Source organism: Miscanthus floridulus, chromosome 11, assembly GCF_019320115.1.
Source record: "Miscanthus floridulus cultivar M001 chromosome 11, ASM1932011v1, whole genome shotgun sequence".
Lineage (NCBI taxonomy): Eukaryota > Viridiplantae > Streptophyta > Magnoliopsida > Poales > Poaceae > Miscanthus > Miscanthus floridulus.
In genome coordinates this window covers 63,193,460-63,207,340 of record NC_089590.1, presented here as the reverse complement: position 1 = coordinate 63,207,340, position 13,881 = coordinate 63,193,460, and the positions used below count along the sequence as shown (strand labels likewise).

At 44.9% G+C, this 13,881-nt stretch overlaps 1 protein-coding gene and 1 long non-coding RNA gene across 4 annotated transcripts; both read left to right on the top strand.

The window, feature by feature from the left end:
• The first annotated feature begins 5,311 nt into the window (after positions 1-5,311).
• LOC136493983 (uncharacterized) lies at positions 5,312-7,031 on the top strand. 2 transcript variants are annotated; one of them, XR_010768462.1, is made up of 5 exons: positions 5,312-5,440; positions 5,532-5,626; positions 6,077-6,145; positions 6,739-6,821; positions 6,914-7,031. It is a non-coding gene; the product is annotated as an uncharacterized lncRNA (long non-coding RNA). The 2 variants fall into 2 exon arrangements; XR_010768461.1 differs by having other exon boundaries at positions 6,739-7,031.
• Positions 7,032-7,277: 246 nt separating this feature from the next.
• LOC136493982 (uncharacterized protein At1g65710-like) lies at positions 7,278-11,485 on the top strand. Of its 2 annotated transcripts, XM_066490113.1 has the most exons (3): positions 7,278-7,402; positions 9,409-10,411; positions 10,500-11,485. In XM_066490113.1, the coding sequence occupies exons 1-3, from the start codon at positions 7,353-7,355 to the stop codon at positions 11,397-11,399; spliced, it is 1,953 nt and encodes a 650-aa protein (XP_066346210.1). In that variant the 5' UTR covers positions 7,278-7,352; the 3' UTR covers positions 11,400-11,485. The 2 variants fall into 2 exon arrangements, with proteins under 2 accessions (XP_066346210.1, XP_066346211.1); XM_066490114.1 differs by lacking the exon at positions 7,278-7,402 and having other exon boundaries at positions 9,288-10,411.
• Positions 11,486-13,881: the final 2,396 nt, after the last annotated feature.

Here is a 13,881-nt window from a genome sequence, read left to right as displayed (position 1 = left end):
GTAGCTATATCAATCTTAACAACACTGTTAGTAGCATCATGTGGCTCATTGGATAAATATTCTTGAGCAATAACAAGATTATCATGATTAATCTTAAGAGTAGTATATTCATCTTTTAGCATATTATGGCTAGTGATGAGCTCTTTATGCATCCTCTCAAGTTTATCATGTTTATCTTTAAGCTCTTTCTTAGAAGATTTGAACTCCTTGAGTTTGGATGACAAAACTTCATTTGCTTCTCTAAGCTCAACACCAGCCTTTTCGGCTATATCACATTTAGCTAAAAGAGAATTATTTTTAGCTTCTAGCTTGTCATTCTTAGCTCTAGTCTTTATAATGATCTTGGAGTATTTATTTAGCAATTTAACAAGATCATCATAAGAAGGTGATTCATATTCATCATCATCACTATCGCTATCATCATTACTAGCATGTTCATCACCACTACTCTCATCATCATTTGATACCTTGCGTTCACCCTTGGCCATAAGGCATAGGTGTTTAGAGGGTAATGGCGATGGTGGCGGTGAAGATGATGAAGAGTTAATAACAATGGTGGCCACCTTCTCGTTGTCACTATCATCATCGGATGAGCCACTAGATGAATCAATGTTCGTGAGCCAATCATCGACGATGTATGCCTTTCCACTCTTCTTCTTCTTGTGGAAGTCCTTCTTCTTGCCATCTCTCTTCTTGTATGACTTGTCTTTTTTCTTCTCATCTTCATCATTTGAGTCATCTTTCTTGCCCTTGTTCTTGTTCTTGAACTTGTCTTTCTTGGGCTTTGTGCATTGGTGAGCTAGATGACTAAGTTCTCCACAATTGTAGCAATCCATCTCAGAGATTGGCTTCCTTCTAGAGCTAGTGAAGAACTTCTTCTTCTTGCCATCAAACTTGATGTCACTCTTGTTGAGCTTCTTTAGCATCTTGGCGGTTTTTCTCACCATGAGAGAAAGGCTTGCATCATCAACTTCATCATCACTTGAGCTCTCATATCAAGCCTTGCTTTGTCCTTCTCTTGACTAGCTTTGAATGCTAAGTCCTTTTTCTTTCTTCTTGTTAGAGGATGAGCCATCTTGAGGTGTGATGTGCATGCACATCTCATGAGCATTGATCTTTCCCAAGATTTATGTCGGTGTAGCGGTGGAAAGATCACATTGATGAAGCACGGTCACAATATGCCCATATTTGTCAATAGGGAGGACACTCAAGATCTTTCTTACAACATCAGATGGTTGCATTTGAGTGAGTCCAAGCCCATTGACTTCATCTACAAGAACATTCAAACATGAATACATTTCATTAGCACATTTTTTAGGAATCATCTCAAAAGAGTTAAGCTTTTTCATGACAAGATGATAGCGTTCCTCACGCTCACTCTTTGTTCCCTCATGGAGCGCACAAACGTCCGACCATAGTGCATGGGCGTCTTTGTGGTTCCTTACCCGGTTGAACACATCTTTGCAAAGACCTCTAAAGATGGTGTTTTGAGCCTTTGCATTCCATTTCTCGTAATTCACCTCATCGCCTTGTAGGTTAGTAGCATCCCGAGGTTTTGGGAAGCCTTGTGAGGCGGCTCTAAGTATTCCAACATCTAGAGCTTCTAAGTATACATCTATGCGAATTTTTCAATATAGAAAATCATCCCCCTCAAAGATAGGAGGAGGTCTATCCCCGTGAGATATCTTTCTCTAGGCGGTTAAGCCTAAATACGTGAGCACGAGGCTTCGATACCAATTGAAAGGATCAAGATGTCCAAGAGAGGGGGGTGAATTAGGCTAATTCTAAATTTCTTTGCAATAATTAAACTCTACGGTTAGCCCAATTAACCCCTTGTGCCTAGAAAGTGTTTCTATTGATCTAACGCACAAAAGTTTAGCACCCTAAGTTCCAATCCTACTCTAGCATGGCAATTCTAGGAATATAAATGACAAGAATTGAATTGCTCAAAGTAAAAAGAGAAGGAGGAACGCGGCGATGTTTTGTCGATGTATCGGAGAGTCGCCACTCCCCACTAGTCCTCGTTGGAGCACCCGCGCAAGGGTGTAGCTCCCCCTTGATCCGCGCAAGTATCAAGTGCTCTCTACGGGTTGATTCTTTGACACTCCATCGCGGTGAATCACCCACAACCGCTCGCAACTTGAGTTGGGTCATCCATAAGCTCCGCCGGATGATCACCAATCTCCCAATCACCACCAAGCCGTCTAGGTGATGGCAATCACCAAGAGTAACAAGCACGAACTCTCACTTGACCACAACAAGCCTAATGAGAAGGGTGGATGCACACTTTGCTACTCTTGATCTCACTAATGAGGGCTCTCTTTGGGATTCTTAAATCTCAATCACCTCACTAGGATCTTGCTCTTCTTGGCACTCTCAAAGGTGTTTCTCAGCTGTTGGAATGAGCAAAAGTCCCCCATACACGAATGGAGGAAGTATTTATAACATGGGCTGAAAAACAAACCGTTATGTGCCTCTGCGGGGTGACCGGACGCTCCGGTCATGTTGACCAGACGCGCCGGTCAGTTCACCCCGAACTCTAGTGTTTAAAGTGTGACCGGACGCTGGCCAGCGTCCGGTCAGCACTGACCGGACGCGTCCGATCTTGATTTTCCCTCTCTAGAACCTTACTAGAGTCGACCGGACGCTGGCCCTCAGCGTCCGGTCACTTGACCTCTCAGCGATCGGTCATTTCCAGACGACTTCACTTTGATCAAATAAACTGACCGGACTCTGCGCCAGCGTCCGGTCACACCGAAGTCAGCGTCCGGTCAGCATTTGACCTTTCATTCACTTCCAACTTTCGATCATACGTGAATAAAGTTTGCTCCAATTGATCTAAGGGCCTTTTAGGAGCTACCTAGTGCTAGGTTTAGCAAATGTGCACCACACCTAATCCACTAGACTCACCTAGGTCAAGCTATCCGTCCATGCCCTCCTTAATAGTATGGCCAAAGAAAAAAAACAAAATCCTCAACTACTCTAAGTGTCTCTTCAACCCCAATCGACACTTAGAACTGTCCATCCTTAACCTCGTCGTTCATCCTTTAAAAACCGAAACGATTTCCATCGTAGGGGCATGATCACCATGATAGCCCAATCGATCTCTATTACCATGACATAACTTAATTGCCTCTGCAAAACACACGTTAGTCATAGTAATCACGTATTGTCATTAATCACCGAAACCCAACTAGGGGCCTAGATGCTTTCAGACTTTTTTGACCCCAAATTTGACTACTTGTCTTGTTCAAAAATTTTGTGCAAACATAGTCAAATTTAAGTCATTCTTGAAGAACTTTTATTAATAAAGCAAACCATGACAAAAGAAATAATATTTTACACAAATTTTTGAATAAGACGAGTGATCATGGTGTCAAAAAAAAGTCAAACGTCTTATAATTTGGGACGGAGAAAATATATTTTTATAATAAATTTATTTGAAGACATAAATGCTAATAATATGTTATAAATTTAATTAAACTTAAATTTTTTGACCGACACGCATCCTATAATTACATTCTTTTACGGACGGATATAGTACTGTACAAAGGGAAAGTCGACGAATGAATGGTGACGGATTGGCCTCAATATCCAATACTGAAAGAGTGCCATGGTCCTGGCTTCCCTCTGCCTCTGAGGAAGGGCTGCGTCAACGAATCAAGGCTCAAGGGCGAAAGACTCGCCGTTGCCCAGAAACATGTGAACTCGTCATCGTCAATGATGAAACGGGGACTGCAGTCCCTCTGGGATGCCGGATGCCCTTCCCATTCGGAGAAAAGAATGTCGATGCTCTGCTAGCCCTGCAACAGTCTTACGTACAATTTAAAGTTGGGGAGTATAAAACAATGCCAAAGCCCCTCTCCTGTATGGCTATTTGCTAGGGCGCTTCCGATTGTAGGGTTTGTTTACTTGGAAGGTCGATGATTTCTGTCTGACTAGCCATGTTGGAAGAATTTGTGTTTGGTTGGAGGTCATTGCAAAGTAGTGTTCCTTTTGTTTTCTCCTACAATTTTTGCTCAATATAGTACGGCTGAGATTGATACAGTACTATTTCATTGGTTCACATTTGCTCTACAAAAACCTATAAGAAAGAAAAAAAAATACAATGTTTTATACTCGTCCGAAAGGGCATTACACTTCTCTGGCACCAGGGCCCTGCTCATGTTAGAGGTATCCATAAAGATAAGTTAGAGCAAAATAGACAGATGTGCGACACTATATAACGGTTTTAAGGTGAAAATTGGGTATGATAATGAAAATTGGGCATGAGTATCTACCCCTCTATAATACACTAGCTAAAATAAATCTACAGCTACACAACAAATGCCTACTCCATAGTCATGACCTATACTACATCTACACCCATGAATGCACAAAGAAAATGTAACACCATCAAAACGGATGCACCATATTATCTCTTACCCATTCTCTCTCATTACTCATCCAAATCCGACGGCTCATGTGTGTATGCCCTCCATCGCCCACGCCCACGCCCAGCGGCGGCGGTTCGATCCCGTGAGGGAGTTTTTTTTCCGAATTTTTTTTGAAACACAATCCACTGCTTCCTCGCCCTGTCTTCCAGCCATGACGGCGACTCCTCCGATTCCTTCCCTCTCTCTCACTCGCATACGGAGCCGGGAAGCGGGGCAACCGTGCGGGGGTGCCAGCCGAGGGCACGCCCCAGCCGCGGGCACGGGGCCACGGCGAGCTGAGGCCATCACCGGCCGCGTGCTCAGGGCCGCCGGCTCGGGCTGCCATGGCAAGGAGAAGGCTTCTCGCGCTCGCGTTCCGGATCCATGGGAGGCCTCAGGCGTCGCAGCCGTAGTGGCGACCCCTGCCCCGGTTGCTGTCCTCAGCGGCCTCAGGTTTCACACGGCCGGTCACCAGGAACCCTGCTTCCTATCAATGGGATCGATTCGGAGGTTAGGGTTTGCCCATCCGTCTTGGTTTACCTTAAAGGCGTGTTTTTTTACATCTCGAAAAGTTTGGATCAGCAAAATATTTTAGGCTATACTGTGGTGGTAAGAGATACCTATTTCATCGGATAGAGGTAGCAACGGCGTTAGCTGTGCCAAATTGTCGAGCTGTAGTGGAATTTGATTTGTTAGTGACCTTTGTTCTTTGTTTGGGAGAAATAAAAATAGTTTGTATCGATGAATTTGATAAGATGAGACCTGAAGACAGGTAGGCATCAATCAATTTATATGTTTGGTGAAACTAGAATAAACATATTACATCTCCTTTTTTGGTCTGCTCTCGAAACCACATTAACACAGTCCCCGTTTTCTTATGCTACTATTCCAGAGTTGCAATTCATGAGGCCATGGAGCATCAGACAATATCTATTGTCAAAGCTGGCATTCCAACAGGACTCAATTCGAGGACTTCAGTTCTTGCAGTTGCTAATCGAATTGCAGGACTCTATGATGATCTTATGGTTGGTAAACATGTTTTTATTGACTCAATAAGTATCCATCTTTTTAAAGTATATAAACTGTTCAGACGATCATTCTTTTGATGCTCATCAGACCGCACGAGATAATATTGGCTTCAGACGACCATTCTTTCATGATTTGGTCTAATGTTTATCATCAAAGATATCAGAATGTATGATCAAGATAAGGTATGAAGCAACATTATTTCTACAGCTTTTCTATTCTAGCTACTGAGTACATTGAGTACTTTTAATTTTAGAAAAATAATAAAAAATCATAGAAGGTTGGAGATTTTTGTTGGCTTATTCTGGCTATATACATAGTGGAGCAGCTTATCTATATGAACTTTGGGCATTATGAGGTTTCTCTTGTCATCTTTGCAGTCATGGAGGAGTCACCAAAATTTAGGAGAAATCAGCCATCGTCGAGGCCTTCCCCGCCGATTGCATGACTTATTTTAGTTTTATGATTTATTTTTTCTAAGCATGATTTATTTTAGTTTTATGATTTATTTTTTGACGCCATCATAGCATTAGCACGGGCAATATGCTTTTAAGAAAATGTTGCATTTTCATGTAAATTTAAAGTGTCAGTTGGAAATATGAACTGATCTTTCATCATGATTTCCCTGTGTTCAGGTTGTTGAAGCTGCACTTATTTCTAGAATACAAAGATTGGAGCAGAGACTAATGGAAATTGAGCCTCATGTGAGTCTCGGCGTCCTTAAACTTTTTATATTACATATAACTCTTGCTCTTCTTGTAGAAAAAACTGTACACGATGGTGTGTGTTTTATTGCATACTCCATTTAAGCATTGTCACTTACATGCTTCTCAATCATTGGCTTCAGACCTTTAAGCTGTTACTCACATCCCGTATTTTCTTGGGATTTCAATTTAGTCAACTTTCATTATAGTGCACACAGAGGAATTCAAACAACAATGCTTCCAGTTATTTCCATCTCCTATATGCCTTCCAGAAGCCCAACTGCAAATTCACAGCCCAAATATCATTGCAGCACTTTCAGAAAGTTAATCCACTAATTTGTCGTCAGCTTTTGACTCTGCTCCTTTGAGATACAAGTAGGAAGAGCCCTACCAAGTTGATTCTTCATTTTCAATGTGCCCCTCTAGGTATGGTGGACTTAGTACTTCACTACTGCAATTAGTAGTTTTTTGCTTTCATTTCATTGTGAAATGAAGTTTATGAGCCGCATAGGTCTTTGCATTTGTGTTGAATCATATATTACGCAAGCACTTAAAACTTCGATGACAAATATTGCTTTCCACTTGCATCTCAGGTGGCTACATTGCTAGAAGAGTTCTACCAAATCGATTGACAGCTGATGTGCTGGAGCAGCTTCGTCTAAGTAAACAAGCATTGGTATAAAAACTACGTTCTGGAATCAATTTCAGCGGCCACTTCTCAAACTTTATTTTGATTTTATTTATGTATGTATGTACTCATGTGTCAAGGTTGAGCTGGGTTCACGAGCAGGTGACCTCAAACAGATGCTTATTGATCTCCGGGATGAAATTGCACACTTGATAGATTGAGTGATAACATGACCTATGCATGAGTGTTTGCATGAAGTGGTAATTTTCTTAATCTTTGTATTTTAGGGTTTCTGATGATAACTTGTTGTGAATACCATGTACTAATTTATTGCCGTCGGTGTTTTGTTCACTGGACAACCAAAGAGATCTGGGATTCAAGATTGAGGACTCACAAACTGACTGTTCTGGAAAATATGATGTCACTTCGAAGGAAAGCATCTGGTAATATACCTTCAGAAAGCAGTGATTCATCTTTTGCTACTGTTGATGGCAATAATTCCATGGAAAATTTCTGCATTCCTGGAGTCTGTGAAAAAAAAAAAAAACTGGGGTGGCACTCCTGATTAAAGCAAAACAAATGCAGTGGTCTTTGCTTGCCATGATTGCTTCATGCTTTCCAGCCGCAAGGTAATAACTTGAGCATAGTATGATTTTTTTCTAACAATATTTTGCATGCTCTTGAAATGTTTTTGCCTTCCTGCTCCCTTCTTTCCTTCATTCGTACTCTCCAGGTCAGCGGTAATTGTTTATTTAGTTTGTGATTTTTTTTTCTCAAACATGCAGAAGAACTGAGTGTCATTGCATCAAGATTTAATTTGCAAATAATATTCAACTAATTTGAGTATTTCTTTCTTACCTTGAAAGGCATTTTCTCAAATGTGTCTGTCCGAGGCTTTTGTGCATTTGTCATCGTTTTCAGCGAGAATAAAAGATGAAGCCTCTACTCACGCCTTGTTTAGTTCTATCTTAAATTCCCAAAAAGTGTTACAGTACTTATCACATCGAATGTTTGTGGCCCGTGCATGAAGCATTAAATGTAGACGAAAAAAAACTAATTGCACAGTTTGGTGGAAAATTACGAAACAAACATTTTGAGCCTAATTAGTCCATGATTAAACACTAATTGTCAAATAAAAACAAAAATGCTACCGTATCCCTAAATTCCAACTACCTGAAACTAAACAGACGCTCAGCTAAACTCTTCCAAAGAAGAGTTATAGCAGAATGGGTGGCCATTACAGCTGCAGATGCTGTCCTCTCAACCTGTTCAACAATTTATGAGAAGAGGTGTTTACTGCAGCTTCTTTCAGCAGTGGATTTTGCTGATGGTGGCACTTCATCATCTTGGTCCGCGTTTAGTTCCGCAAAGTTTACAGCCATAGTGCACGATTCTTCACTGTAGCATTTCGTTTGTATTTGTAAATTATTGTCCAAATATTGACTAATTAGGCTCAAAAGATTCGTCTCGCAAAGTTAAAGTAAATTGTGCAATTAGTTTTTTATTTCGTCTACATTTAGTACTCCATGCATGTACCGTAAGTTTGATGTGACGGGAAATCTTTTTTTTTTATAGTGCACTTTTGGAGAACTGAACAAGGGCTTACTTTAGCCGAAGATATTGGAAGAGTAATCTGTCTGAACCTTCTTTCGCTCCGTTCGCTGGTTTGAAACTTGGCTGAAAAACACTGTTCCAGCTGGTTTGTTGTGAGAGAAAAACATTGTTCGACTTGTTTGATAAACAGTAACTTGAGAGTGAAATCAGCCGGCTGGCTGGTCTGGTTCAGACCAGCGAACAACTGGAATGATTTGATGGATGATGCTTCTCTTTGTGCTTGTAGGATTGTAGCTCTTCTTTGTGCCTATCAACATGTACTCTGTTTTGCACTTTTGCTGTGATGTTTATTGTTTTGATATTTCTAGATCCTATGATAGCAACCTGGAATCATGTGATTGGAAATATTACGGTTTATGGGATTCCAAATTATGGGTTTATGGCAATGGCAAGTAGTTCATACACTAATTGCTCTGGCTTTTCCAAAAACAAGGTGCTAAATTATATTTATATGATATGGTTTTATGATTTATTTTTTTAAATGTCATCGTAGCGTTAGTATAGACAATATACTAGTATTTTGTTAATATCGAGTAAAGTCTACTCCTAGAAAGAATTTTGGACATGTAAATATCCAATAAGGCACAACACAACAAGGTTTTACATTTAAAAAAAAAAAAGACATTTGCATCAGACAGAACTCAAAAAAGCGTACAGGTGGCACTAGTACTCTAGACAGCAGAGTTCCTCACTCCCCGTCCGGGGCCGCCGTCTGCTGAGCTCAACGGCTTTCTCCTGTGCTGCGTGCGCATCGTGCGGCGGCCGCTGTGGGCGCAGACCCCGACGAAAACGGCAGAAAATTTGAATTCCCTCTGGCTCCTCGCCGCCGCACCATGCTGCATCTCATGTCATCCTGTGTGCACCACGAAACGCAAAACTCCAATCCACGCCTCCCAAAGCTCTACCCCTCAAACACCACCACCGCATCGGTTCGCCGTTGAGCCGGTGACCTCCCTCTCCCTCCCCACCGCATTCCAAGTTCCCATTCACCCCGTTTGAATCCCATGGGGCTCTGTTTCAGCAAGAAGCAGCAAGCGAAGCGCCGAGACGGGGAGCCGTCGAGTGACTCCAAGAAGAGCGGCGGCCGGAAATCCGGCATGGACACAGTGTTTGTCGCCGATGCGAAGAAGGCGCCTCAGGCAAAGGCGCCGGTGCCGCCCAAGAAGGCTGTAGCCAGGCCGGAGGAGCCGACAGCCGACAAGAGGACGGTGTTCGTTGTCAAGGCCGCGGCGGCGGCTGCGGCCGCCGAGGTCGCGGCCGCCTCGAAGGGCGGGCGTGAGGAGGCGGAGGCGAAGAGGGCGGCGCCGGAGGAGGAGCCGAGGCCCGTCGCCGTGGGCCGGGCGCCGGTGCGGACGTCGAGCTGCACCAAGGAGGAGGTGGACGCGATCCTGATCCAGTGCGGCCGCCTCAGCCGGAGCTCGTCCGCGTCGGGGAAGGCGCCGTCGGGCGAGCACCGGAGGTACGCCGGATCCAAGCGGAGCTACGACTTCGACCACGAGAGAAGGGGCGGCGGCGGCGATGTCGACGAGTGCGATTGGGGCAGGGAGGGGGCCGTGGTGGCCAGGTCCTCCCCGCGCCGGAGGACGCCGGAGCGGAAGCGCTCGTCGAGCCACGATGGCCGCACTGGCGGCGGGAGCGGGAGCCGGAGCCGGAGGATTAGCCGGTCGCCGGGGCGGCGGGCGGACGTCGTCCCCGCCGCGGGGAGCTCCGGGACCGGCGAGCGAGGCGCGAGGCAGCAGCCGGGCAAGATGGTGTCGGTCCCGGCCAGGGAGAAGGGGCGCCCGCCGTCGCCCGTGAAGGCTGCGTCGTCTGGCAAGAGGTACCCATCGCCAAGGTCGAACTCGCCCGCGAGGGCAGCGGCCTCGGGGAACGAGAATGCCGGGGCGCAGTCGACGCAAGGGCCATCGCTGAGCCGCAGCTCCTCGAGGAAGGCCGAGCAGTCGCCATTCCGTCGCAACCCCATGGTGGAACTCGACGAGAATGCGCTCGGCAACAACCACCATCACAATGGCAAGCCTCTAAAGGTATGGATCCACGAAAGTTAAGAATTTTCCTCCATTGCCGCCCTCAGTTTCCCCACCAAATTTGCTGAATCTTCCAAATGACTTGCAGAAATCCGCTGATGGTGCCGTTGCAATTGCATTGCCACAGAAGACCGCGGAGCGGGCAAAGGATCAGATCCCCAGCTACCAAACTGCGAAGGAGGAGATTGTGGAGGAGGCCGTGGCTTCGGACACCAAATCAGCGCCAGCAAGGATGAACGCGACCCACTCGGTGAGCATTGTGGCCGAGAACGTCACCAATCCGAGGCCGGGGAGCCGGTCGTCGAGGCGGTCCTCACGCGACTTCGAGCACAACGGCAACACCTACGCATCCCTGCTACTGGAGGACATCCAAAACTACCACCAGCAGAGCACCAGCGCTGCCACTGCCACTGAAGCGCCGACCTTCGCGCTCCCGGCGTGCGTGTCGAAGGCCTGCTCGATCCTTGAAGCGGTCGCCGACCTCAACTCCTCGTCGTCCGAGAACAAGAGCTTCGAGCTGGAGAGGTCGGTCAACGACAAGGAATCCGTCAACGGGAGGTACGGCGGCAAGGGTGCGGGCACCACCCTCGTGGTGGAGTCGGAGGTCAGCGTGAAGGACGACCTCATGGAGCCGAGCATGCACAAGTACGTCTCCGTGCGTGACATCCGCGGGGAGACCGAGCCGCAGGAGTCAGCGGGGAGCAACAGCTTTGCCGGCAACGCCTGGACGTGCTCGTGGGAGCCCAATTCCGTCGACTCCACAGACCGTACCAGGACGGCCTCGCAGTCGTACAACGGTGACGAGGTGGAGCAGTCATGGCAGAGCAAGCAGAAACCGTCGTCCTCCCAGGAGCCCAGCCACCGTGGTTCTACTAGCAATGTTCAGGTCCAGCGCGTGCGCGGTGCTCACCGCCTCAGCGGCAGCAGCAGTGCTATCATCGGCCAGTCCGATGTTCGCGGTGCCTCGGCGACTTCGTCCATCGCTTAAGGATGCAACTGGAGGTTTTAGGTGCCATGCTCTAGTTGGTCATGGTAGTTCCTGGTTCTCAAGTTGTAATGGCAAGATAGGTTGCTGTGTTCAGACTAGTGTTTAAGCATTTGAATTCTTTGCTTAGTTTGATGATATACATTGTTCAGATGTAATCAGGAGTGACATTGGCAATGTATACTCTTTCGTTCACCTGTTAATCCGTAGCGTTCGGCTGATGGTTTCGTTCACCTGCTTATGTTCTACTTTTCTTTATGGGTGTGAAAATTTTTGTTTTGTAATTGGATTTGTCTCTGTCACTATCAAATTATCAATATACTTGTATCCTGATTTCCCAAGTTCATATAAACTAAGTTGCTTAGCACCAGTTTAGTAAGTGAGAGGTAACTTGTCAATTTTTAGCAAGTTGCTTTCATAGTTCAGTCGGTAAGTCGGTTAGAGCTCCCACAAACACCCAGCTCAGTAAGTGAGAGGTAACCTGTCAATTTTTATCAAGTTGCTTTCACAGCTCAGTTGGTTAGAGCACCCGTTTAGTAAGCGGGAGGTCTTGAGTTCAACTCTGAAAGCAATTTTTTATAAAATTTATTTTTACATTGCATTTTACCTTATATTGAAATGACTAAATTTATTTTTACATTGCATTTTACCTTATTTTCAAATTACTGGACTCTCATATTTTTTTTCAAATTTTATTTCTGCATTGCATTTTACCTCATTTTCAAACGACTGAACTCATATTTTTCTGAAGCTCTTTTTTAAGATCAAACTCATTTCTTACCTCATATTTTTTCATACACTTTTTTTGACCGAGCTCTTTTCTAACTTGTTTAACAACCTAGCTCTTTTCTTACATTTTTAATAACCGAACTCTCTTGTTTCCAAGCTCTTGCTAATTTGTATTGCGATTTTTCTTACCTCTTGTTTTACTCCCTTTATCCATAAATAAATTAATTAGTTTAAAGTCAGTCATTTTTATTTTAATTAATTAAATTCATAAAAATTCAAATATTTATGGCCCAGGACTCTCTTCTTTTCAAGCTCCTTCTAAAGTTTTTTTTTTGTCGTGGGCTTAACATTACAGCCCATCTCTATATAGGAATCCTGCAATTAAAAACGGGCTAATGGATAGGGCCACGTCGCCCGTTAGCCCACTGCCCGTCCTATCCGGCCAAGATGCAATATCAACCGTTGGATCGGGGCTGTAGCGGGTGTCTTACCCGATAAGCCGCGAAACCCTGACACGCGAATGCTCCTGAACCAGCTCGGTTGAGCACTTCGTTCCTCTGCCTCGGGCCGCACTGCTCTCCTTCTCGAAGGCCCATCAGTCTCACCCACGTGATTTTTTTTAATTTTAACACTTTTTGAAAACTAAATTTAAATCTAACACTGTAAATTTTTTTTAAAAACTAACACTTTTAGCCGCACCTATTGCCCTGGTGCGGCCAAATGCCTGTGTCGCGTCATGCATGGTGGCGGCGACCGGAATCGCGATCGTTGACGTGGCAGGGCTCTGTCGCGCCACCGATCTTAGCACGGTAGTGCCACGCCACGGCGCATGGCGCGGCAGGGCCAAATAAATATCACGAGCGAGCCCGCCCGCCCGCACGCACGCCTGCCCGCCCGCCCGTCAGCCGCACGCGCCCGCCGCCAGCGCCCACCGCCAGCCCGCCCATGCCGCACCCACCCACTCCCCAAACAGCGCCCGCGCCGGCCGCGCCACGAACACCGGCACGTCAAGGCCCCCCGCTCCTAAGGTACCTCCCTCTCGATTTCATGTTATTTTGATTATTATTGATTTAGGATAATTAGTGATTTAGGATAGTCAGTAATTTAGGATAGTTAGGGTTTTATGATTGTTATTGATTTATGATAGTTAGTGATTTAGGATAGTTAGGTTAGTGAATTTATTTATGATTTACATAGGTAGTTTTTAGGTTTGAGGTTGTGTGTTCTAGTATAGTTAGGATTTTAGGTTTAGGGATTGATTAGATATTTATTATTTAGTTTATAGTTAGTTATTTAGTTTGGGATTTTGGGTATAGATACTAGTTTACAAATGTCAGTACTTACTAATGCGTGATACGTCGATTTTGATGACTTCATGAAGTTTCGTCAAATGCTTATATTCCTAGTGAAGTTGTTTATGTTACTAGTACGTGATATGTCTGTTAATGTTACTTTGAATATATGCATGTGCTTTTATATTGTGTTCGTATTGCATAACAAGTAGTTTAAATTTTGCAATGCTACATAATGTTAATTTGAATTTTATTAATTTGAATACTCTAACGCTTTGTTTATCAATTTGTAACAGGATAGCCCCTCCCACGCAGCACCTGTTGTACCCCATTCTTGAGGTGGAGTACGATGACCAGCACCGAGCACACATCTTGAGTGACAACGATTCAGAGGTGGCCTTGCCTACTTTGAGGCCCCGCACACACACCAGGGCGCACCAGTGGGACGAGCGTTACGTGCCGTA